The sequence below is a fragment of the Haliotis rufescens genome, unplaced genomic scaffold, assembly GCF_023055435.1.
Source record: "Haliotis rufescens isolate VD_foot unplaced genomic scaffold, xgHalRufe1.0.p SCAF_12, whole genome shotgun sequence".
In the NCBI taxonomy this organism is placed as follows: Eukaryota; Metazoa; Mollusca; class Gastropoda; order Lepetellida; family Haliotidae; genus Haliotis; species Haliotis rufescens.
This window is the reverse complement of record NW_025963802.1, coordinates 35,904,477-35,932,362: the sequence shown is the minus strand read 5'-3', so window position 1 is coordinate 35,932,362 and position 27,886 is coordinate 35,904,477. Positions and strand designations below refer to the sequence as shown.

The window sequence follows — 27,886 nt, the reverse complement described above, 5'->3', positions numbered from 1 at the left end:
AACAGGCACAGAGACATGGATCTCAGATACGGAACCAGGTCTCAGATGTGGGGCCAGGTCTCAGATGTGGAGCCAGGTCTCAGATGTGGAGCCAGGTCTCAGATGTGGAATCAGATCTTGGTGTGGAGGCCAGGTCTCAGATGTGGAATCAGATCTGGGTGTGGAGCCAGGTCTCAGATGTGGAATCAGATCTGGGTGTGGAGCCAGGTCTCAGATGTGGAGCCAGGTCTCAGATACGGAACCAGATCTCAGGTGTGGAAGCCAGATCTCAGATGTTGAATCAGATCTGGATGATGGGCCAGGTTCAGATTTGGAGCCAGGTGTCAGATACTGAACCAGATCTCAGATGTGGAGCCAGGTCTCAGATGTGGAGCCAGGTCTCAGACATGGAATCAGATCTGGGTGTGGAGCCAGGTCTCAGATTGGGAGCCAGGTCTCAGATGTTGAATCAGATCTTGGTGTGGACCTTGTTCACGAGTCCACAGTTAATGCATACATCTGCTGTTGGTTACTGTGACTTCATAAATGGCATTTCAAACTACCATACTAGGAAAGAACATATTGAAACTGACTTCAGACACAGCTATAAAAAGTGGAATGAGATAACAATGGCGGTGACCTTTGAGATCACAATAAACACCTTGAGAGACCAACAGCCAATAAAATGTGGCATAAAACTAAACGTCTTGAAGAAAATAGCACTCAAAGATCTAGGTGAAGGTGAAGGTCATTGGTCCCGCTTAGTGAATGTGGCAAGAATTTCTCCCTTGGGGCGTGAAACAGGCAGCCATTTCTGTGAGAGTTCCTGGTTGTCATGGAGACGCCACTGGTAGGCTCCCATCACCTTGTTCACCGTGGACTGAAACATGGCAGGTCATTAAAGTGAGTGAGCGAGTTGGGTTAAACACTATAATAAACAATATTTAAGTTATATCAAAGTCTGTCAGATGTGAGAAGAAAACTGGTGATGCAGATTTTGAGTACAAACAAGTTATGGTCACAAAATTAAAACCAGGGCAAATCTGGGATGACAGTATACTGAAACATATTTGGATTATTTCTGATTTATTGTTTGATAGGCATTACTTAGAAGTTAACGGATGACAAGATACTTCTTTAATACTGTGAAAAGCGATGTTCGGTATAGATCCTTATACCGTTGTCAAGCAAGACTGAATGAGGGACATAGTGCAGAATATATTTATTACTTGCCCGTGAAAAGATCACCCGTTTAATAAACATACAGCTGTATTACACATTGTGTAATACCAAAACGCGTGCTTATGTACTCTCGGAACACGTTTCACGAACAAATATTGAAAGCTCTCAACATACCTTGGCTTATTCAAAGACATTGTGTGTGGAGATAATGGATCACTGAGAGGAGCTTATGCACACTCGATGACCCCAGCAACCTTGTTGCTAGGCTGACGTCACATGGCATTGTTTCGCCGAAGGAACTTGCAACAAAATTCCACAAATTACGTCATCGGGTATTGTGACGTGATTGTAAACTTTGAGGTGCAAGGCCCCGTTCCACAAGGCGATCCTACTGTAGCGCAACGACAGTCGTTGGTCTAAGTTAAAGTATGTGAGTTGCGATAACCTTAACGCTACGATAATTTTGTGGAATGGACGCCTGAAAATTCTAAAGGTGGACCGTTGTATGGTATTAAATTCATACGTTTCAACTTTTGACGTGTTTGAAGTATTACTCAACTCAATCGGATTATGCCGTGGATCGTGTAGGTGTCAGCCTATTCACACTCGAGAGGATAATTCTAAAAACGTTATAAATGGCAAGTAATAAATAAAATACTAAACTCGCTCCCGTGTAAAACCAATTTTATGAAACTCGTGAATAGTTGTGGTATCTGACTCGCTTTCGCTCGTCAGATACCGCAACTATTCACTCGTTTCATAAAATTGGTATTACACGGAAGCTCGTTTAGTATTCTGTATATAGTAGGTGGAGGATTAACACCTACTATACACAGTAAAAAAAGTGTTGCACCCCCACATTAATACGTTTGATACATCACAACATTTAAAACGCCCGACTCTGGTTTTAATGGTAGGTATTCCTTGGGGATCTGATGTTAAATGTGTAATGTTTTCGGAGGGAAGATGATCACCAAAACTTAGCAATCAGCACGTGAATTGCATGGTGCATGACATTTGCAGATTGCAGTATCTTCTTAAGCTCAACATCGCCTATAAAAGATGTTCTCTGACAGCCCAGTTTATTGTAACCCACAATGCCGGGTAGACGATTGTCAGAAGCAGTCAAGTGGCAGATTATTGGCCTTCATGGAGCAGGTCTTTCGTTCAAGGAGATTGGCAGAAGAACTGGACATCACTACTCAACAATAAGCCGTTTGGTCAGAAAACACGCACAAACTAATGATGTAAGGAATCGCAGACCCTCTGGCAGACCATGTAAGACCACAGTTAGAGATGACAGAGCGTTGTTGAGGGTGGTAAGGCGTCATCCATTTGCTACAAGCACAACCTTGAAACGTCTTTGGCTTCCTCGTCAACAGTTCAGTACCCAGACCGTGAGAAATCGTCTTAAAGCTGCAGGGTTGAAGTCCAGAAGGGTTATCAAGCGACCTAAACTCACAGACAACCACAAACGACTACGTCTAGCCTGGTGTAGACTGAGACAGAACTGGAACTTGAGGTCCTGGAGAAGAGTCCACTGGTCGGACGAAAGCAGGTTCCTTCTGCATGTTGTGGATGGCAGAGTGAGAGTATGGAGGCGTCCTGGAACAGCTTATACTGCAAGAAACATCATGCCAACTGTACCATATGGAGGTGGATCTGTTATGGTCTGGGGATGCTTCTCATTTGATTGTAAGCTTGATTTAGTGACCATACGAGGCAACTTGACAGGGGAGCGCTACATCCAAGAGGTGCTGAATCCAGTTGTGGTGCCCCATTTTGACAATCATCCACTGGCCACCAGACCGATATTCATGGATGACAATGCCAGACCACATCGTTCACGAGCTGTGACCCAGGTTATCCACAACAATGCTCTGACGCAGATTCCATGGCCAGCAATGAGTCCAGATCTGAATCCTCTGGAACATGTATGGGACATTTTGGGATGCCTGATTTATCGTCGGGACCCTCCTCCACAGAACTTGCGTGAATTGGAAGCAGCATTACACGAGGAGTGGCAGCAGCTGCCCATGGAGCGATTCCAACGTCTGGTGAGGAGTATGAGACGAAGACTTCAAGCTGTGATCCAAGTGCTTGGTGGAAGTTCTCGATATTGACTTACTGTGTTCGTCAAATCTCCATATGACATTCTTACCCTATTGGATGAATTTGGTCACTAAAAATTATTGAGATGTCACCATACTTAATGCGTCTTCGTTGTTCGTTCATTTTTCGTAAAAGTTCAGCATGAGATTATTACATGCCATAAGGTCATGGAATACCCCATTTAAGTTCATTGTATAGACAATACACTGGTTTGTTGGTATACACGAAATCCTGGTTAATATTAATTCGGTTATCTTTACACCCTTTCAAAACACCCCTCCATGAAAAAGTATAGGGGGTGCAACACTTTTTTTACTGTGTATATATATATTCTGCACTATGTCCCTCATTCAGTCTTGCTTGACAACGGTATAAGGATCTATACCGAAACGTCGCTTTTCCCAGTATGAAAGAAGTTGTTATGCATAAAATTGAGTCTATTGAGGGTATTTATCAAGGCAGGACGGAGATATGATACACTGGATAATGGAGATGACGGAAGGACCAGGATGCCCTTACCTTGATGATGTCCCAGACCAGTCTCTGACCCAGACATCCCCGGGGACCTGCCCCGAAGCAGAACAGCTTGCTCTTCATGTCAGCAGAACTACAGACAGAACATATGTGACATACAGGGCATACAGAGCTACAGACATAACATATGTGACATAGAGAGCATACAGAACTACAGACAGAACATATGTGACATACAGGGCATACAGAGCTACAGACATAACATATGTGACATAGAGAGCATACAGAACTACAGACAGAACATATGTGACATACAGGGCATACAGAGCTACAGACATAACATATGTGACATAGAGAGCATACAGAACTATAGACAGAACATATGTGACATACAGAGCATACAGAACTACAGACATAACATATGTGACATAGAGAGCATACAGAACTACAGACAGAACATATGTGACATAGAGAGCATACATAACTACAGACAGAACATATGTGACATACAGGGCATACAGAGCTACAGACATAACATATGTGACATAGAGAGCATACAGAACTATAGACAGAACATATGTGACATACAGAGCATACAGAACTACAGACATAACACATGTGACATACGGAGCATACAGAACTACAGACATAACATATGTGACATACAGAACATGCAGAACTAGAGACAGAACATATGTGACATACAGGGCATACAGAACTACAGACAGAACATATGTGAAATACAGAACATGCATAACTACAGACATAACATATGTGACATAGAGAGCATACAGAACTACAGGCAGAACATATGTGACATAGAGAGCATACTGAATTACAGACAGAACATATGTGACATAGAGAGCATACAGAACTACAGACAGAACATATGTGGCATAGAGAGCATACAGAATTACAGACAGACCATATGTGACGTAGAGAGCATACAGAACTACAGGCAGAACATATGTGACATACAGGGCATACAGAACTACAGGCAGAACATATGTGACATACAGGGCATACAGAACTACAGACAGAACATATGTGACATAGACAGCATACAGAATTACAGACAGAACATATGTGACATAGAGAGCATACAGAACTACAGACAGAACATGTGACATACAGAACATACAGAACTAAAGACACAACATATGTGACATAGAGAGCATACAGAATTACAGACAGAACAAATGTGACATAGAGAGCATACAGAACTACAGGCAGAACATATGTGACATACGGAGCATACAGAACTACAGACAGAACATATGTGAAATACAGACCTACAGACAGAACATGTGACATACAGAACATACAGAACTACAGACAGAACATATGTGACATAGAGAGCATACAGAATTACAGACAGAACAAATGTGACATAGAGAGCATACAGAACTACAGACAGAACATATGTGACATAGAGAGCATACAGAACTACAGACAGAACATATGTGACATACGGAGCATACAGAACTACAGAAAGAACATATGTGAAATACAGAGCATACAGAACTACAGACAACACATGTGACATACAGAACATACAGAACTAAAGAAAGAACATATGTGACATACAGAGCTACAGACAGAACAAATGTGACATAGAGAGCATACAAAATTACAGACAGAACATATGTGACATAGAGAGCATACAGAACTACAGACAGAACATGTGACATACGGAACATACAGAACTAAAGACAGAACATATGTGACATAGAGAGCATACAGAACTACAGACAGAACATATGTGACATAGAGAGCATACAGAACTACAGACAGAACATATGTGACATAGAGAGCATACAGAACTACAGACAGAACAAATGTGACATAGAGAGCATACAGAACTACAGACAGAACAAATGTGACATAGAGAGCATACAGAACTACAGACAGAACATATGTGACATAGAGAGCATACAGAACTACAGACAGAACATATGTGACATAGAGAGCATACAGAGCTACAGACAGAACATATGTGACATACAGAACTACAGACACAACATATGTGACATAGAGAGCATACAGAACATGCAGAACTACAAACAGAAAATACATGACACACAGCACTACTGACATGACATACAGAACTACAATAAACTACATTTATAAGGAACATTTATTACGAACTGATGGATATAACAGTTTTTTGGTCACAGCCATTCGCACAGAACACCTGGCGACTTTCATTTCAGACTCCGCTTAAAAAAATATGTTGAGACAGTTCTCGACTAAAATTTTGAAAACTGAACTAACGAACATTCCAGAATTTCTGATATATGGTTGAGATTGTATGGCAGTCCTTCCCACATACTGTGCAACGCCTCCTCCATTCAAATGTTTATCCCACGGAAGCTAGAGATAGACGATAATTTGACGGAAACAGTCATTCGGAATACCCAGTGTTAATGTTTTCGAGGTTGCATGATTAGAAAACACATTCCGACTGTCACTTTAGTGATCTGGTAAGCGACGCTTTGATTGCTCGGATGCAAGGTTGTTCTGACGCGACCCGTAATGGGATGTCCTTAGATCTTTGTTTAGCGATAACGAGAACTTATTTTAATGAGATTGTGACAAAGTATCATAACAGCTCAATATCTGATTTGTCAGAGGAAGAATCTAAATCAGTAGTAGTGTCATCCAACAAGATAATGACTGGGGTGATGAGGCTGGTATCAACTCCATCACATTGGCGGTACTGATGTTCAATGTCAAGGACATGATCTGCAGCCTTTTGCCAACTTCAGGAGTAATTCTTGCAAAAGAAGCATGTGTGAGGGTTTTGACATGTTGAAGCATGAAGGATGTGTTATTCTAAGCCATAAACCCTTTGCAGTTGGCCCAGATGGATTCCATCGGATTGACCTCCCAGTGTCTGACGGGTGAACGTAAGATGACGTGACCATGATGCCCTACCCTATATCAAAAAGGTGTTTTGTTCAGTTGGCATGCCTGTTCGCGGTTCTCACACGTTGTGAAAACTGGCATTATCAAGGACAGTAACACTGGGGTTATTCAGATAAGGGAGTGGAGGTGAGGTGAAATGGGGTTTAACGTCGCGTCCAAGATTACTGCACTTATAAAGCGACGTGCATGCACGTGTGTGTGTGTGTGTGTGGCTGCTTGTACTAGTCTGGACTGATGCCGATTTATAGTGCTAGCTCACTGAGATACTATGCCACAGTTTTAACATGAATACCCCACTCAGACACAGTTTACTGACTCCGAGCCGACCAGTCCTTGTTTTAGCCCCTTAATGCCGAGCGCCAGACAGGGTAACAACAAGTACCATCTTCAGATTAGGGAGAAGCTGGTGTTCCATCAACTCTAACACTAACGTCTAACTCTAGAGTGGTACTGAAGACAGCAATACCTGATGACAAGTATATACTCACCAGTTTGTCCAGCGCTCGGGACGGAACTCCTCCGGGGCTTCAAAAACCGCCGGGTCTCGGTGAGCGGCAAACGTCATGAAGACCACTGCATGATCCTTAGGAACCAGGTACCCGTCGATCTCGTAGTCCTGATGACAGCAGCACCATTATTGTTAATACATGTACTCAGTACCGATCCTTAATGAGTACAAGGAATAGTCACAATGATCTTGCAATCTTGTTCAGAAATAGCCAAACTTCTCATCAAGTTCTGTCAGTTCTGGTCTCTATTTACTATTAATTACAATATTCATCACAGTAACAATATTTCAAACTGATGGATGGCCTGGATAATAATTGTGTTGAGCTTTAGCAGAATTTTTTGTTATTGTTGTTTTTTGTGTTGTTCGTGCATGCGTGCTTGCGTGCGTGCGTGCGTGCGTGCGTAAGTGAGTGAGTGCGTGCGTAAGTGAGTGAGTGACTGCTATGTTATTGGCTTAATCTAGCAGGCTGGGTTATCTTGTTCACAAGGTCAGGGTAGACAAGGGGCATAATCCATATCCCATAGAGACCAATATTCACAAACCAATTTTATTCAATGACAGAAAAGGCCATTATAACTGTAATGTTAAATTTATATCCAATACAAAAAATGTAAAATATATATAGAAAAACTGACCCTTGTGTGTTTTGACATGAAATATACCAACAAGAAAAACACTCAAGGGTGAGATTATATTTATCATCAAAATTCATTCTTCCAACTTTTTCAGTTTGTTACCATGGAAATAACGAGTGAGTGATGGGGTGAGTGAGTGATGGGGTGAGTGAGTGCGTGAGTGAGTGAGTGAGTGAGTGAGTGAGTGATGGAGTGAGTGAGTGCTTGAGTGGGTACGGTTTTACGCCTCTTTTAGCAATATTCCAGCAATATCACAGCGGAGGCCACCAGAAATTGGCATCACACATTGTACCCATGTCAGGAATGTCTTCGGCATGACAAGCGAACACTTTAACCATTAGGCTACCCGACCGCCTTTTGAGTGTTAAAGTAGTGCTGACCAGCTTCAGTGGCAGAAAGATTAGTGATGTCATTTGATTGCGTCATCATGGTAACCAATGATGTCACAATGTTCTGCAAAGCATTGTGATGTCATCTCAATGAAGTGATATATCCTGTGGAAGCAGTTTTGGATGATAAACATATATCATACGAACAGTTACTCTTGACGAGGTCACTATGTGAAAACAAGTGCCCAGGGACCCAATCCCTGAGGTGGTCCAACCGGTGGCCACAGGTTTTGCGTATTGACCTCGTCAAGAGTAATCATTCGTTTTGTTATTCCGAAATTGACCTTAAAGTTTATGGGACCATTATACCATCCTCTGTTTCATTGCGGTCACTTGTACCAGACGCCATCTTGTTTTGTTGGTACAGATTAACCAATGGAATTGCAAGATTCTTAATAGATGAATAACAACAATTTTACCAACCCAAATGTTAAATTATAGATAAGTTCATAGACTTTCAAAGACTGACTTGTGTGACAATACGACGTCCGCCGAGAAAGGCTGGGTAGAGACGCTGAACCTCCAGAAATATGGCGTCCATGAAGTCAGGATTGGACAGGCACTCCGTCTGCCAGGATAGCTGCCAAAGGTCAAGGTCAAGGTCAAGGTCGCGTAAAAGACAAATCTATACTGGCTGTGTTACTCATAAAATTGGAATACTCATAGAACATGGCAGTCTTTCATGTTTATTAAGGTAACCTGTTTCTTAAACTCTGCGTGTCAGCTTAATGTGGGAGGAAAGCCTGAAGTGATGCAGGTCTAAGACGTTTACCACTTTGGTGAAACCCACAAGCACGGGTATGGTGCTGACAAACCTAGAAACATAATCGGGGCGAACCGGGATTCGAACCCACAATCATAGGTTTCTGGCGTGTCCAAGGGACGCAACTCTGCACAGTGAATCGCGGCGCCTTAGACGACTGGCCCACCAGTGTCATCCATGACACCATGTCAACGAGTACATGTGAGTGATATACAAACAGTATCCCCATCTAAGACCATGTGAGTTTTCATCTCGGGGATTTTTTCTCTCGGATTTATGATGTCTGTGGAGGGTCAGTTGGAGAAAAAATGCATTGCTAACCAAAGATTTGTTTGTTTGTTTGTTTGTTTGTTTGTTTGTTTGTTTGTTGTTTAACGTCGCATTCAGCAATATTCCAGCTTTATGACGGCGGTCTGTAAATAATCGAGTCTGGGTATTCATCAAGGGTATTGATCTACATAATTGCGATACAATGACGTGCACCAATCCACCCCAGCGTGAGTGAGTGAGTATGGTTTTACGCCGCTTAAGCAATGTTCCACGACAGGGGACACAAGAAATGGGCTTCACACATTGTACCCATGTCGGGAATCGAACTCGGGTCTTCGGCGTGACGTGTGGACGCTTTAACCACCAGGCTACCTGACCGCCCCTCCACCCCAGTGAACCTGACTACCTGATCATGGTAGTTGCCTCTAAGTAATTGGTACCATCATCCAAGGAAAGCCTTTGTGGGTTATGACCTTCACCTTCTGCTGGTTACAACACTTCTGTCAGTGAACATTGTTTCCATGTTAATCAGTACCAATGTAAATATTTCTTAGAAACGAAAAGATAGTTTTTTCAAACATCACATGGTAAATTGGTACCTTGTCCTTCTGCCCGACCTCAACAGCGAAGGAGGTCAAGATGGAAGCCAGCGCCTTCGGGACAAGAGCAGACGTGAAGAGCAGCAGATGGTTGTTGACAAAAGTGTCATTTTGCACCGCTGGGTCATGGGCGATGGTGGATATGTGTTGAGGGAAGCTTTTGTCTGTCTTCACTCGCCTTTCCTTGATGATTTCTAGCAGTTTTTTCTGCATTGACAGAGAAACAAATGTACATTGAGCATGGTAAGCATGAAAAGGTATTTGTTGTCAATTAATTTGAGAACAAAATTCCTGGTGTTTCAATTAATTATTATGACTTATATCTCAACTGCCAGCTTTACTGGAGGGAGAATGTCCCACCTCTACAAAGGAAGGGGGCAGTTCTCTCTGTATTACATCCAAAGGGGGCGGGTCTTGGTGTATAACAACCTAAGTGGGTGGGTCTGGCTGTATTACAACCTAAGCCGAAGGGCCTCACAGTATTTCATTCAAAGGGGGCGGGTCTGACTGTATTACAATCTATGTGGAAGGGCCTCACAGTATTTCATTCAAAGGGGGCGGGTCTGACTGTATTACAATCTAAGTGGGTGGGTCTGGCTGTATAACATTCAAAGGGGGCGGGTCTGACTGTATTACAACCTAAGTGGAAGGGGCTCACTGTATTACATTCAAATGGGGCGGGTCTGACTGTATTATCACCTAAGTGGAAGGGGCTCACTGTATTACATTCAAAGGGGGCGGGTCTGACTGTATTATCACCTAAGTGGAAGGGGCTCACTGTATTACATTCAAAGTGGGCGGGTCTGACTGTATTATCACCTAAGTGGAAGGGGCTCACTGTATTACATTCAAAGGGGGCGGGTCTGACTGTATTATCACCTAAGTGGAAGGGGCTCACTGTATTACATTCAAAGTGGGCGGGTCTGACTGTATTATCACCTAAGTGGAAGGGGATCACTGTATTACATTCAAAGAGGGCGGGTCTGACAGTATTATCACCTAAGTGGAAGGGGATCACAGTATTACATTCAAAGGGGGCGGGTCTGACTGTATTATCACCTAAGTGGAAGGGGATCACTGTATTACATTCAAAGGGGGCGGGTCTGACTGTATTATCACCTAAGTGGAAGGGGATCACTGTATTACATTCAAAGGGGGCGGGTCTGACTGTATTATCACCTAAGTGGAAGGGGATCACTGTATTACATTCAAAGGGGGCGGGTCTGACTGTATTCAGGGTATGAAACTCCCAAAAATTTCAGCCAGACCACAGGACTGGCTAGCTGAAATACTTGCCAGCCCTGACCAAAACCTGCCTGCCCACTATAATCATATGTTTCTCAGGATAAGCTAACGGGGTTTCTTTATGGTTACATTTTATCATTCATCTTTACATGTGAATTAATGCTTATCATCGGGAAATATTTTGAATATTTTCACATATGAAATATAACCCGACCGTCAGGGAGGGGGATTTGAAAATCTGGCAGCCCGAGTTGAAATCAACCCGTCTCGGACGGTCGGGCAGGCAGGTATTTCGAACACTGCTGTATTACAATCTAAGTGGAAGGGGCTCCCTGTATTACATTCAAAGGGGGCGGGTTTGACTGTATTTGAATCTAAGTGGAGTGAGTGAGTGAGTTTGGTTTTACGCCGCTTTTAGCAATATTCCAGCAATATCACGGCGGGGGACACCAGAAATGGGCTTCACACATTGTACCCATGTCGGGATTCGAACCCGGGTCTTCGGCGTGACGAGCGAACGCTTTAACCACTAGGCTACCCGACCGTCCGAATCTAAGTGGAAGGGGCTCACTGTATTACATTCAAAGGGGGCGGGTCTGGCTGTATTACAACCTAAGCGGAAGGGGCTCACAGTATTACATTCAAAGAGGCGGGTCTAACTGGATTACAATCTAAGTGGGCGGGTCTGGCTGTATTACAATCTAAGTGGGCGGGTCTGGCTGTATTACAATCTAAGTGGGCGGGTCTGGCTGTATTACATTCAAAGGGGGGCGGGTCTGACTGTATAACAACCTAAGTGGGCGGGTCTGGCTGTATTACAATCTAAGTGGGCGGGTCTGGCTGTATTACATTCAAAGGGGGGCAGGTCTGACTGTATTACAATCTAAGTGGGCGGGTCTGGCTGTATTACATTCAAAGGGGGGTGGGTCTGACTGTATTACAACCTAAGCGGAAGGGGCTCACAGTATTACATTGAAAGAGGCGGGTCTAACTGGATTACAATCTAAGTGGGCGGGTCTGGCTGTATTACAATCTAAGTGGGCGGGTCTGGCTGTATTACAATCTAAGTGGGCGGGTCTGGCTGTATTACATTCAAAGGGGGGCGGGTCTGACTGTATTACAACCTAAGTGGGCGGGTCTGGCTGTATTACAATCTAAGTGGGCGGGTCTGGCTGTATTACATTCAAAGGGGGGCAGGTCTGACTGTATTACAATCTAAGTGGGCGGGTCTGGCTGTATTACATTCAAAGGGGGGCAGGTCTGACTGTATTACAATCTAAGTGGGCGGGTCTGGCTGTATTACAATCTAAGTGGGCGGGTCTGGCTGTATTACAATCTAAGTGGGCGGGTCTGGCTGTATTACAATCTAAGTGGGTGGGTCTGGCTGTATTACAATCTAAGTGGGCGGGTCTGGCTGTATTACATTCAAAGGGGGGCAGGTCTGACTGTATTACAATCTAAGTGGGCGGGTCTGGCTGTATTACATTCAAAGGGGGGTGGGTCTGACTGTATTACAACCTAAGTGGGCGGGTCTGGCTGTATTACATTCAAAGGGGGGCGGGTCTGACTGTATTACAATCTAAGTGGGCGGGTCTGGCTGTATTACATTCAAAGGGGGGCGGGTCTGACTGTATTACAACCTAAGTGGGCGGGTCTGGCTGTATTACATTCAAAGGGGGGTGGGTCTGACTGTATTACAACCTAAGTGGGCGGGTCTGGCTGTATTACATTCAAAGGGGGCGGGTCTGACTGTATTACAACCTAAGCGGAATGGGCTCACCTTGGCATCCAGAGCCTTACTGTAGGAGGATGCCCCGCCCCTTCCAGGGATCTTCAGGGGTAGGGGGACGGAGATAATTCCTGAAAATAGTAAACCATGAATTGTTGATACAATTTGTTTTCTGCTGCTTTTTGAGATATTACAACTTGATCAGAGTGGAGAATACCAAGAATGGGCTTCACACAATTTACCTATGTGGGGAACTGAACCCGGGTCTTTAGCATGATGAGCGAAGACTCCATCATCGGGTTACCCCACCGTGTCTCTTTCACCATTAGATAAGTGTTTCAGAAGATTAAAATTAAAATAAATCAGTGATAATAATAAATAATGTATAATTATAGGCTATATATAATGCGCATACTTCCACAGCTTACATGGTCATTTGATCATTGTGCACTCAACAATCATTCTCAACTCCCTGGGGAGACTACAACCCAATCTGTTTGTTAGGCCCTAAATGGTTAACAACCACATTGCCATTTCATCCTACTGGGTACCCATTCACTGCTGGGTGAACAGAGGCACATTTCCAACAAAGTCACTTGGCCAAGGAGACACCACATGTGTTACAGTGTATGCACTTCAGTCATTCGTCACCACTCGCCCCTTTCCGTAACCTGCAAGAAGACTCATCCCCCTATCGATGAATGTTATGTGCGAAAATACGACAAACCAATCAGAATGCGCGTATGATTTCAAGTTCTTCGTCAAAGAATCCCTCAGAAATAATTTTTGATTTTACATGTCTTGCATCTAAAAATATACCCAAGACATTGTTAAATGTCTTCAGTCATACTGTATAATTACGCACGTCCCCATGTGCTTTGAATTGCATCTGCAATATATATAATACATGTTGAAATAATATGTGAACCATTATGCAACGAGTTGACAATTGTTTTAGGTTTGCTCGTTTGCGCTAAGACGGAACCCGGTCGCAAAAATGGCCATGAGAGGGGCATGAGTCGCTATTTGGCTTGTCCCGGAATAACACCAGTTGGTCACGAATGCACTTCAGTGTGGGGCAGGACCGAAGCCCTAGAAACTCTCAGGAGCCAAGCTGCCGAAAAGCGGTCATCCATCCAAGGACTCTCCATGACAAGCGTTGCTTAACTTGATTTGTGACCTCTGCACCGTGCACAGGATCACGTGCCATGACAATTATAGGTCAAAACCGACCAAAAGTGGACATGCAAATAAACTACAACCAAATTATCTGTAGATATTCCACTCAACAGACTGGTAAACCAACACATTATCAACTTATTATTATCAGAGGAATCCCCTCAGTAGGGATTGGAAATGTCTTCATATTTATCTAACTGTTTATTGATACCAAATGAAGTCAACAGGATTACCCACCATGCCAGTGAGTGGTTGTCATGGAGATGATGGTGTCGCTGACTTCCTGTGCATCCTGGAAGTCCAATCCCAGAAAGAGGCTGAGGCAAATCTCGGTGACCAGCTGTTTGAAGAATGCATACAGGCACTTGGGTTGGCTGCAAGAATAGCACGTTATGATACAATCATTGTGGCCAGACTCTAACGTAAGTGTGTGAGTGGGTAGGTCTTAAAGATGCTTTAAGCAGTATTTCATGGTGTGTGGGACAAAAATCTTCAGCAATGCCAATCTTAGACATTATGACTTTGATAAAACCCAGAAGTACATCTGTGGTGCTGGGTGAAACTGGGATTCAAACCCAGTCTCAGGATGATTTCCTGACAGTGAACTGAGGTGACTCAGTCAACTGGGCCACATGTACCCCTACAGGTGACCATAACATCGTTGAGAGTTATCTCCCCATTACCAGGTAACAGCAAGCTCCTTCGCTGCCACCATTGTGGGTGTGGCCATTACAAGAATCTTGAAATTTGCCCTCTAACCCCAAATGTAATCACATTTATCCTTTTGTTTATGTCTTTGGGAATGCCGTCGTACTTCATTTTGAAAAGGTTTACAACTGACCATATTTCACAGATGAATTTTCCTTTTTGTTTGTTTGATCAGATGGATTCGAGATTGCAGAGGAATGGAAAATCAACCAACTTCTTACAATCTTCTTATACCGATTACATGATAGTTGTAATTAAACAGAAATTCGAATTGACAAACAAAGAGTGAGTGAGTGAGTGAGTGAGTGAGTGAGTGAGTGAGTGAGTGAGTGAGTTGGGTTTAACGCCGCTTTTAACAGTATTCCAGTTATATCGCGGGATGTCAGCTTAATATGGGAGGAAAGCTCGAAGTGATGCAGGTCTTAGATGTTTACCACTTCGGTGAAACCCATGAGCATGGGTATGGTGCTGACAAACCTAGAAACATAATCGGGGCGAACAAGGATTCAAACCCACAATCATAGGTTTCTGGCGTGTCCAAGGGATGCAACTCTGCACAGCGAATTGCGGCGCCTCTGACAACTGGGCCACCCATGCCCCCCGACAAACAAAGAAAATGATTAAGGTGGGGTAAGAGTATACGGCGTCACGGCAGCCATCACGTGTTTGTAAACATGACGGTCAATCGGTTGCAAAGTTCAACTCCATGCATGGTTGTAGCCACCTATCACAGTAGAGAGCTTTGACTGGTTGCAGGGATAGTATGGAGAGTTCCACAAACGGGATATCGCTGTGAGGAGCTTGAGGTAACAGCAAGCTCCTCACAGCGACAGCCCATTTGTGGAGTTCTCTGTTCTATGGCTTCCAACAGTGACAGCTCCCCACTCTGCTGGACACTTTACAACCATGCATGGAGCTGAACCCAAAACAGGTTGACTGTTATGTTTACAAGGTGACGCCAAATACCCTTCTCCAACTAACTTGTTTCAGGATGAAATTATACTTGATTACAACTACATGTGTCCTAGTGAGATTGTATAAAGGGTGAAGTTGTGTGCTTTGTCTGCAATCTCGAACCAATCTGATTAAAGAAACTAACATAAATTCAAATGGAAAATAGCAAGTCTGCAAGCCTTTCCACAATTCACAATACAGTATTCGACATAATAAGCGCCCCACTCTAATAAGTGCCCACGGCGATATTTTCTAATATATTGGCTAGTGAACAATCACAATTAGAACCCCTTCCGATTGATCATGCAATGTACACAGGACTTATTCATTCCTGTATAATACGTATTTTATATGCATTCTTAATTATGAGAAATTAAATTCTGAAAAAAATATATCTGTCGTATATAAACATTTCAGGGTGTCAGCATAAACCACGAAATTTCAACTCTGTTGTTTTTCACCAAAATAATATTCTAATAAAAGCCCCCCCTATTCCTAACTTTGAGAGCACCCTGGGCGCTTATTTTGTCCAACATGGTAATGACAATCCCTCACACAAAGTATACATGTCAGTACTTTGGGGGTGTGAGGGAAGGTTCTCAAGGTTCAAGACTGCCATGTTGACACTCGTGGCAGTTTTAATACCTCGAGGGTAACAAAGATGTCACATGTGGGGAAGGAGCTTGAGCTTACAGCCCCAATGCCTGACTGTGCTTATCTAATGACTAAACATGCTGAGGTATTTACCTGATGTCCATACTGGCAAGTTTCTTGTTGAGAACCCTGTCATAAAAAAAATCACATTATCAATATTAAACGTTTGCGGTATTGAGGTACATTTTTTCCACGAAATGTATCACAATATCATTTTTCCATTTAGAATTATAGAATATATCGTGATACGTATCTCAATACGATCTTGTACATTATAAATATTGTGAGACACTTTAAACCTGCAATACCAATCCCTTATCAATATCATGATTATCATTTCAATTCTGTATTCATATCCCACTTCTAGCTCAGATGTACAAATACTCAAAGTGAGTGAGTGAGTTGGGTTTAACGCCACTTTTAACAGTATTCCAGTTATATCACGGAGTGTCAGCTTAATGTTGGAAGAAAGCCTGAAGTGATGCAGATCTTAGACGTTTACCAGTTGGTGAAATCCACGAGCATGGGTATGGTGCTGATAATCCTAGAAACATAATCGGGCTAACCAGAAATCAGAGGTTTCTGGTGTGTCCAAGGGACACGACTCTGCACAGCAAATTGCGGCGCCTTAGACGACTGGGCCACTTGCGACCCCACAAATATGTAGCGCATCATCACTATCAGTTTTACAATACAATATTTCACCATGGTAATCATAAATACATCATTGATCATAACCATGGTAACAGCTATTTATAACAAGCATGCCTTTTAACTTGCCCTTTACCTTTGTCCTTTTATGGCTGAAAAATCACCAGTGTGACACTGAACATAAACTCACTTTATTTAGTCGCCTGCTACGAATGAATCTATGAAACTATAGCCATCATAGGAGCTTGGCAATAAACAGGAAGAGACAAGTCAAACCAATGGTTGACAGCATGAACAAGAATCCACTTTCGGGTACCATGACAACAAGCAACCAGGTCACGTATTGTGCCATCAGTTCCTTGTTATAAAGTGGGATGTCGTAACTAGTCCTGGGACATAGTCTTGGTCCTAGTCCTGGGAACTAGTCTTGGACCTTTTCTGGGACCTTTTCTGGGACCTTTTCTGGGACGTAGTCTGGGACCTTTTCTGGGACCTTGGCTGGGACCTTTTCTGGGACCTTTTCTGGGACCTTTTCTGGGACCTTGGCTGGGACCTTTTCTGGGACCTTTTCTGGGACCTTGTCTTGGACCTTGCCTGGGACCTTGTCTTGGACCTTGTCTTGGACCTTGCCTGGGACCTTGTCTTGGACCTTGTCTTGGACCTTGCCTGGGACCTTGTCTGGGACCTTGTCTTGGACCTTGTCTGGGATCTAGGTTGGGACCTTGTCTGGGACCTTGTCTGGGACCTAGTCTGGGACCTTGTCTGGGACCTTGTCTTGGACCTTGCCTGGGACCTTGTCTGGGACCTTGTCTGGGACCTAGTCTGGGACCTTGTCTGGGACCTTGTCTGGGACCTAGTCTGGGACCTTGTCTGGGACCTCGGCTGGGACCTAGTCTGGGACCTTGTCTGGGATCTAGGTTGGGACCTTGTCTGGGACCTTGTCTGGGACCTTGTCTGGGATCTAGGCTGGGACCTTGTCTGGGACCTTGTCTGGGACCTTGTCTGGGATCTAGGTTGGGACCTTGTCTGGGACCTAGTCTGGGACCTTGTCTGGGATCTAGGTTGGCTTGGACCTTGTCTGGGACAACAACAAATCACTGCCCACCTGCTGTATCATTGCCTGAGAACTAAGTCTTTTATTTTTTAAGCCTAATAGAGTGTCCGACTGGACAGAAGCAACACCATAAACTGACCTGTCAATAAGCAGGATGTTTTCATAGCAGACAGTGTAAAGCTATATAATTACCCTCCTTTTATCAGTGATATGAAAATTTAGTCATAATATTCGTATTGAAATAGAAGCAACAAAACCCTTTCCATATTAATAAGAAATATCTGCCAAAAACAGACTGTACGATGCCAATTATAGCATAAGCAGGTGTCTATGAATCACTATCAAATAGTAACGACACCAGGTGCTGGTGGAAAGGAATTGTATTTTTCTATTTTAGCTGCAAATTCGTAACAAATGTGAAAAATTCGGGACAGTTGGCAGGTATGAGTATTTCATGTCCGATTAATGTGGGAGAAAGCAAGAGAGCATGGGTATAGTGCTGAGAGACATAGGATCATGATCGTAGCTAATCTAGAATGAGCAGATCCTGGCAAAGGGAAAGAGACACAACTCTGCATGTGTCCTGTGACGGATGTGAGCAGGGAGGGAATGTCACTGCAGTACCTGTCGATGGTCTGGTGGTAGGTGCGGACACTGTCCTCTGTAAAAAGTTGACTCAGCGATTGTCTTAACACCTGCGCCTCCTCACCTGTGGTAATAGAAAGTAGGTAACAGTCACCATGGTAACACAGAAACATACTACCTCCTGAAATCCCAACATCACTGATATTTTTTTATTAGATATTACATGTATAACATAAAATATTATAAAAAAGGGAGAGGGGTGCAATAGCTGTTGCAATAGTTTACATATAACAGAGAATATTAACATTAGTTCTTCTGAACCAAGTCAATCATTTGAGTTTTATCTGCATTTATTCAGAGTATTATGTTTGTTTTATATACCTATCCTGCATTATGTATTGCACATTGCTCTTACTCCCGAAGTCCTAACTAGAAATGAATGACGATCTATCAGCATCTTAATTAATTCTTTTGCCCAACATAGATAATCACACGGCCGAAAACTATGCGGACACATCCTGGAGGTAATGGCTCGCGAAGACAGTGGTAGAGCTCCAAAAGCAGCCCTGCATGATGGACTGGATCAAACAGATTCGGTGGAGAGCATGGTTGAGGTTGTTGGCAACTTGGTGCTCCAATACTGCTGCATCAAAGGCCTACAGGATTGTGGATCTCATGCAGGTTGTTGGCCCCCGGGTGTCTAATACTGCTGCATCAAAGGCCTGCAGGATTGTGGATCTCATGCAGGTTGTGGGCCCCCGGGTGCTCCAATACTGCTGCATCAAAGGCCAGAAGGATTGTGGATCTCAGCCAAAAGGAGATGGTATTCCTGGATATTTCTCCTTTACAAGTCAGTGAGGTGGGAATGAACAGGCTGCGTCTAGTTGTTCTCCTGGGCCTCGCTGCTTCTATGCAGGCTCTGAGGGTACGAACGGGAAATAGCAGAAGCTCATCCTGGTCCTCCAACCCCACGATAAAATGGAGGGTTGGGGAATGGTAAAACGTCTATCCCGTTGGCCAGGCTGTAGGTTTTTGGCTATAAAATCCCAGCACAGGCAAGATAGACAGACCCTCTGGAGCGTTGTTCCCACTGGACTTAAGTGACATCTAGGGAATGGAGCTCGCAAACCCTGATTGCCGTAGCTAAGTCAAGTGATGAAAAGAGTCCTTGTTGAGTGGTTAAATAAAAAACACAGCTGTGTAGAAGAGGGTGCGCATTATACACACCATAATGAGTTTTGATTTGTTTCTTCCCCCAATGTAAAGACATTACCGTGAGCATGTAACACCGGAAATACCATGTCAACAAATCTGTACTGAAGTACGCAAATTAATCATGTAATTACACTGTCTGGTTATAAAAAGTATTCATTGTATATATGGACTTATGTTTGTAACTTATTTCATTAATCTTATTCAAAATTCCCTTTAATATTGTTTTAATTAATTTCGGCGAAATTGTATGTGAAGCGATCGGAAGATTGCACAACTCACCGTTATTAACAGCAACCACGGTCAGATTACTGCTATTAACGCCTTGAAACGAAATTTAGTTGACAGAGAATGGATACATATATCATAAATGCCATACTTTGACTCGTTAAAAGTCATATTTGTTGTAGTTTGTCGATTCTATGTCAACATGTAGTTCTCGGGATCACTTGCGCAGGTGCCTCGACGGTGACTGGTCAAATTGTTCCATGTTAAAAAAAAACCCGGCAATCGCAATAAGCTGCACCCTAAGTGCAATGCTTAGGGTTATTATTATTTTAAATATATTTAATTAAAGCTGCAACTAAAATAACATAAAATTGGAATATATTATTCCTGATCAAAAAAATAGTTTCAGATACAATTTTTCCTGATCCTTGCTTTAAAATCCATTAAAGTTATATCATTGTTTTAACTGAATCACCTGTAGATTCCAAGAAAACGTGTGTACAGCTGATTGCTGTTTCCGGCTTAGTTTACGAGAAAATATGCAAGGTAATCTTAATCCCTGGATGTAAAACAATGCCTAGCAGAACAAAAAATACAATTTAAATGGTAGATCAACATGTCGGGTGATTTTGTATCTCAAATTTCGAATTTGTACTGACCAAGTTTCTTATCACCTGTTCGTTTACCGGAATTCACTGAAGGGGTACGGTGTAATTTCTTTCTGCGCATAAAATTCGATACAATTTTTCCCGATCCTTGCATTAAAATCCTTAAAAGTTATATGATTGGGTAAGTTTTAACCGAATCACCTGTAGATTCCAAGAAAATGTGTGTACAGCTAATTTTTTTCTGCGCAAAATAATAGGGAAAAAAATTCCAAAATACTGAATCCGCTAGAGGGGGGTGCGCATTATACTTGGGTGCGCACTATACTCAAGAAAATACAGTATTCAAGAGATATTAGATTGGTTCAATGCACAAACGAACAAACTGGTATGTTGCGTAAAACGATACTCATGGACGCATCATATGTGATGTCATAGAACCATGACTCCAGATGAACCATTTGTCTCCTACCGGATTAGCGTCTAAAGTTGGGAAATTACGTGCAGCATATCGTGATAAGAATAAAGTCACTCTGTGGTAACACTTGACAGATTGTTAGTTTTGTCATTAATTGGTACACATTGGAAACATATCTTCTTGACGTACACACTTCTCTATGTGTTTCTATGGTTCGTGTTTCTTTTGGCGGTGAGTATATTAACAAGCTACATATACCATATGTATACAGTGACTGAGGTTGGTGGAACGTTCAATAAGTGATTAGCTGCAGAAAGCCCTAGCTTACACACACATTGATTACCTCTTCAACAGCTGCCGTGACAGATTTACTCATTTTGAGATAACAAAGAGTCCATGAAATAAATCAGTAGTGGTTGGATGATACACAGATGCATCTGTGGATCGCGATTTTTTACTTCTCGATGTAAGTATCATTCAAAGTCGCACATCGATATTGACCTTAAATGTTTGCTTCAGTAACTGTTCCACTAAAAACTAATCAGTAGCGCAAGTTAATAGTGAAAACATAAGTATTTTATATATACTTGACACTGCCAACTGTAAATCATCAGTGTGGCAGGTATTTGGCCATCCTGTCAATCGACCACAGATTAGAGGACATGCAAGTATCGTGATACATATCGGATCGTGAGTAAGGTATCGTGATACGTATTGGATCGCACAGTTGGTGTATCATCCCAGCCCTATAAATCAGGTTCTCTCCCTAAATTTATAGCCGAACAAGCAAATATCACTGAGAGAAATAACATTGTGATATTCGTATGAATTGTATTGATTCTCATGAAGCATATCCAAAAATAAACAGTCATTAACTCTTGTGAATTTGTTGATATAATTATTGATTTGTTGAGTAATAACAAGTCATGTTTATGAGTGAGTGAGTTGGATTTAACTCCGCTTTGAACAGTATTCTAGTTATATCATGACATGTCAGCTTAATTTGGAAGGAAAGCCTGAAGTGTTACCCCGAGAACATGAATGGTGCTGACAAACCCAGAAACATAATCGGGGCAAACTGGGATTCAAACCCACAAAGATAGGTTTCTGGCATGCCAAGGGGACACAACTCTGCACGGCAAATTGTGTCTTCTTAGACGACGCAATATTTATGTCTCATTGGTTGTACACTCAGGGAATTGTCTTAGTTATTTTAGGTTTGGTGGGTTACCATGGTTACAGATTTTGAATATTATTTTTTCACAAAATCCAACCATCCAGACTATCTATACATATTCTTCTGATGGAAATTTCCCTCTCCATGTTATACAATATACACAATTTATGGATAACAACTTCTTTGTAAACTTCTAAGAAGTGCCTATCAAACAATGTTTCACAGTGGTGGACTGAGTTAATGATCCATCCATCCATGAACTCCTCTTCACTTTGTAACCATGGAAACTACTATGTTGTATCCTCTCACAGTAAGTAACCTTTCCCAATCTACTACTCACCATTGGTAAACAAAATATTGTCTCCAAATATCTGTCCCATGAATGCCTTGTAGCCGAGCTCCAGGTGCTCCCCGCCATCTGAAATACAAGGCACAGCCATGATGAGGCCAGGACACGACCCTACAGTGTAAACTTTAGCAATAAGGGACTTAGGGTGTGCCCAGGGCAGGCAAATTGGGAAGAATAGCATTATTTTATTAAAAATTGAGATTGTCTTAAAGTTCCAATTTTCTTAAGATCAACAAATTTAACATTTTTCTGAGAAATCATGTACAACAAAGTTTGCAAGTCTCTTCCTCTCTATTTGTCCTGTTATCAGTGACAAACCCCAACCAAAGACCCATGAAGATCCGCGGTATAATAGGTCTTCAGCAACCTTTTGCCGTAAAAGGCGACTACGCTTGTCGTCAGAGGCGACTAACAGGCTCGGGTGGTCAGGCTCGCTGCCTTGATTTATGCATGTCATCGTATTGCAATAGGGTGGATCGATGTTCATGATGTCAATCACTGGATTGTCTGGTCCAGACTTGATTATTTACAGGCCGCTGTCATATAGCTGGAATATTGCTGAGTGCGGCGTAAAACAACAAACAAACAAACACCTCTACCAAAGCAGGACATTAGTTATATAACTATATTATACTTTCATGTAACATGAATTGGAGAATCTGTTGTTCCAGTTTGGGACGTTATGTTGACTTGGGTCAAGTACCGGTAAGTCGAGATATATCCGGTCCCTGTCACACTGTCCTAACATGAGGCTGGAGAACCAGTGTTAGAAGTAAAGGGGGTCCTGAAGTCCCTGGGGTTCCTGCTGTTGTATTTGATTCTAAACATCCTGTGAATGTTTCATTTAACACTTGGGACAGTGGGTAGTCTTGTGGTTAAAGCGTTTGCTCGTCATGCCAAAGACACAGGGTCGATTCCCCATATGGGTGCAATGTGTGAAGCCCATTTGTGGTGTCCCCCGCTGTGATATTGCTGGAATATTGCTAAAAATGGCATAAAACACTACTCACTCACTCACTCACTTAACACTTGGGCTATCATAAGGGCACTTGACTATAATCCTCAGCTTCGTAGACTGAGAGTAATTCATTAAGATGAAGCTCGGGAGGAGAAGTTCATTCAGTGCATGATACGTGTTGAGTCACACAAAGGATGAAGATGTCACACACAGGATGAAGCAGCACACGATTCACTGAATCATTCAGTCACCATCACATACAATACTACTTCCTTGAGCACTTATAATATAACTTGCTTCATGATAAAACTCATCTGGAACAAGAAGCAAAGAAAGTTTCCCAGAAAATCACACCAATAATCATGATAACGATATTAAGCTGGTTTCCATGGCAATCACCAATCTTGAGCTAATTACAATTCCACCATGAACATACATTTGTAAGAAATATTCCTCCAACATGTTCAAGTTAGAGGGCTAGCCATGTTACCACATCCTTGAATATTATTTATCTACTGTGTTCTATCTCCTTTCAATCACAATAAATACCCTGGACCCATAGCTTCCTTTAAGAAGCGGTGTCAGTAAGGCTGGGGTCGGGTAACTCGGGTACTCAGGTCGGGTGGGTACTGAGAAGGACCCGGGTACCCACAGAACCACCCCAGACCCGTGGTTGGTCATGTGATATATTGTTTAGTGACAAAAATAATCTTGAACTATATGGTTACACTACAAGTCACTAATGTTCGCATTTCTTTCTGACTATGCACCCAGACTTTTATATGTTTGAATAAAGATAAAACTTCAGTCAACGTCAGTGTATGAATGACCAGATTGATTTAAAAGTGTATCTCAATACATTTTTTCCATGGCTGCAGTCAAACTATTTCCAATCGACATTTACAGCCTTACATTTCCACACAACAACCTGGTTTTGTCCTTGGCAACAAAGTGTTAATATTAACATACACCAGGTGCACCAACGTTCAGAAGTGATGTCACTTCCTCACATCACTAACTTTTCACACATTTTCTGTCGCTAAGGAGCGAGATGGGAGCAATTTTCAGCACATCACTTGAAAATGAAGCCATGGTATAATCAGGCCAGGGCACTAATCATAATAGTTTGTTCGTTAGTTGTTTAACGCCGCGCTCAGCAATTATCCAGCTGTATGACAGCAGTCTGTAAATAATCAAGGCTGGACCAGACAATCCAGTGATTGACATCTTGAGAATTGATCCACATAATTGGGAACCACGTAAGCAAGCCTGACCACCTGATCCCGTTAGTCGCCTCATAGACAAGCAGAGTCACCTTTTACAGCAAGCATGGGTTGCTGAAGACCTATTCTACCCCGATCTTCACGGGGATGATAACAGAAGGGAGATATATACCATTACATAGTGTGTAGACAATGGACAATTCAGGAATATTTCATCATGGTCACTAGTTTACTTATAATCCATGGTTGTCTTCACTCCCACTGCCAATGCTATTGAGGCCTACCTGCCAGCACTTTCTCCACTCCGCTGTTGGAACACACAAACACTGTGGGCTTGTTCAGGAAGCGGACAGAAAACACCCTGGATTTGTTTTGTGTCATGTACTTGTTTAGAAAATCTCTTGGGTTTTTGTAGAATTCATATGATTTATCTCCAACCAAAGGCCATCCCACAGTCCCTGGAGCAGTTGGGCTCATCGGGCTGGTCGCCATTGTGTAGAAATGTCAGGCTGTATGAGTCAAGTTTAAATCAAGGATATTGACTGCTGAGACACAAAATGCTTCTCTCCAGGCTATCACACTTCTTGATGCATCCTTACAGCAGGAACTCTACAGACTCAAGTTTCCCATGTGTCACAGGAATAGCTTCTGTTCAGCTGATCTCTGGGACAACGGTGTTCTACTTTGGTGTTCTACACTGGTGTTCATTTCTGCAAGTGAAACAGAATACACATACATTGACATAGTTTAAATCAAGGATATTGACTGCTGACACACAAAATGCTTCTCTCCAGAGTCTGCTGTAAGGATGCATCAAGAAGTGTGATGGTCTGGAGTCCAGGCTATCACACTTCTTGATGCATCCTTACAGCAGGAATTCTACAGACTCAAGTTTCAAGTTTCCCTCTGGGACAACGAACGGTGTTCTACATTGGTGTTCCACATTGGTGTTCCACACTGGTGTTCATTTCTGCTAGTGAAACAGAATACACATACATTGACATAATGATATACCGTATTCGACGTAATAAGCACACACAGCGATATTTGCTAATGTATTGGCTAGTGAACAATCCCAATTAGCACCCCTTCCGATTGATCAATGTACAAAAGACTTATTTATTGGCGTAAAATACATACTCGTGTGTTATATGCACCCTTAATTATAGGCAGTTAATTTCTGGAAAAATATATCTGTCGTATATAACATTTCAGGCTGTCAGCATTAACCACAAAATTTATCTTTCAAATCTGTTTTTTTCACCAAAATAATATTCTAATAAGAGCCCCCTATTTCTAAATTTGAGAGCGCCCTGTGCGCTTATTATGTCGAATACGGTATATCAAGTTTAACATGCAGGGAATAACATAATCAAACACATGATAATGCATTGGGATGATAAGCAAAAGGCTGTATGTGTTGATTGCTCAGGCTGGCTATCCACACAGATCATAGAGATTGATAATTGTTAACTAAATATTGATCAATTATTGAGAAATATCAGAGAAATATCTTTGAGTAAATATGCCAACAAAATTGCAGATGAAATCAACATATGTCACCCTACTGGTGAGTGGTGGCACAATTATGCAGGGATTACTTTGTAGACATTTGAAATATAACAAAAACAGTTACTTTCCATCTTCAGCAATTACATTATTGACAATAACAAGTCTGCTTTGGTAAATCTAAAATTTATTTCATCACAATAGTTCATGTAAGGTATTATCAAGGACACAATTATCACATCAATAATCGTTAATATTTCTTCCCATAATGATAATTCCGATTATCAATCTTTTTTGCCAGCCCTGTTGATTACTAGTAGTAGTACATGCTGAAGTAAATTAGGACAGATTGGTAGGCAAGTACTTTTTTATGAAATGCTCCAAAATTTTGTGGAGAATTTATTTCTAGAAGAAGCATGCTGTAGAGGTAATTAATGTCTGCAAATCTAACAAATGGAAGGAGACAAGTATGGAAGTATGTTACATATTTTAATCATTACCTTATCACAAATGCTATGAACTAAAATATGGTACTTCCAATCATGTTTAACACCAGACAGCCAAGGCCATCAGCATATAACAGTCCTACACAAATTCTTATCAAAAGTTTGTGGCTAAATGTACAAAATTCTGGAATAAATTCTGCAGTAAAAACATAACCATGCCCCCCCCCCCCCCTAAAAAAGTTATACAAACTCATTTTCAGTCTATAAAAATTGTAATCTCTTGCATTTATGGTCAGGTGTATGTAGTCATAACTTAATACCATTAATAACTTAATGGCAAATTCAGCGATTTGTCTGCAATTCTGTGGTAAGTTACATTTTCTGCAAATCTTTCCGTGATCGCAGAATGCATCTTTGGCTGATGTAAGATGAATGTCTACTAAATTAACAGTAACATATATATATATACTTATATACTACAGTCTGTAATGACAAGTGTAACTTCTAGTATGACACATAGATCCTGGAGAAGTGATATGACTCAGCACAATTTGTCCTGACATTCACAGTCTTTTCATCATTTGTCTCCAGTGCATATCGTCCTAGACGTAGTGAAGCAAACGTTTATGAATAACTCCCTTAAGTCTAATGAAATTTCAGGACTGCAAATTCATCGATCGCGAAAGCAGGTAACCACAACAAAAACAATCCTTCACTTATTATTGCTAGATGAGTTACACCGACTGAGACCATAGTCTCTGCACCGACATAACATTAATAAACTGGCAACTAAAGATGACGATAACTTTGTCGAGGTGGCAAACTCAAATGTCAGCCTAATCTGCACACCTCATGCTGACACTGATAATCGGAATGTTAAGTTGATAATGATACAAACGTCAAATGTTATGGTGTTGTATCAGCAGTTATCGGCGAATTTCCAGCTCAGATAATTCATGTTTCTAGCTTAGCTAATATTCATGATGATATTCTAAATCGACATTTTGTTTGAGGCGTTACCTGTCGTTGGTTCCCAAAACCTAATCATCACCGTTGATCGGCATGTCCCTCAAGATTTACCCTGGGGAGGGTTAGCTCGCGTTAATTGTCGGCTTAGAACAAGTCATGATCACTCATCCGCATCCACTTCCGCAATAAAC

General features: G+C 42.1%; 1 protein-coding gene across 1 annotated transcript; it reads right to left on the bottom strand.

Moving 5' to 3' along the window:
• Window positions 1-91: 91 nt before the first annotated feature.
• On the bottom strand, window positions 92-27,868 carry LOC124136593 (cytochrome P450 716B1-like). Its single transcript, XM_046502561.2, has 12 exons — window positions 27,747-27,868; window positions 25,056-25,481; window positions 22,582-22,659; window positions 18,641-18,725; window positions 16,405-16,440; window positions 14,233-14,369; window positions 12,868-12,947; window positions 9,843-10,049; window positions 8,680-8,790; window positions 7,164-7,291; window positions 3,793-3,880; window positions 92-859 (listed from the first exon to the last, which is right to left on the bottom strand). The coding sequence occupies exons 2-12, from the start codon at window positions 25,261-25,263 to the stop codon at window positions 728-730; spliced, it is 1,290 nt and encodes a 429-aa protein (XP_046358517.2). The 5' UTR covers window positions 25,264-25,481; window positions 27,747-27,868; the 3' UTR covers window positions 92-727.
• Window positions 27,869-27,886: the final 18 nt, after the last annotated feature.

Excerpts from the sequence above, each read along its gene's own strand:
- LOC124136593 (XM_046502561.2), bottom strand. The coding sequence starts at position 25,263 with ATGGCGACCAGCCCGATGAGCCCAACTGCTCCAGGGACTGTGGGATGG. Across the intron at positions 12,948-14,232 it reads GACAACCACTCACTGGCATG|GAATTATCTCCGTCCCCCTA; the intron begins GTGGGTAATCCT and ends TACTATTTTCAG. Across the intron at positions 3,881-7,163 it reads CCCGAGCGCTGGACAAACTG|TTCTGCTGACATGAAGAGCA; the intron begins GTGAGTATATAC and ends TTCTGTCTGTAG.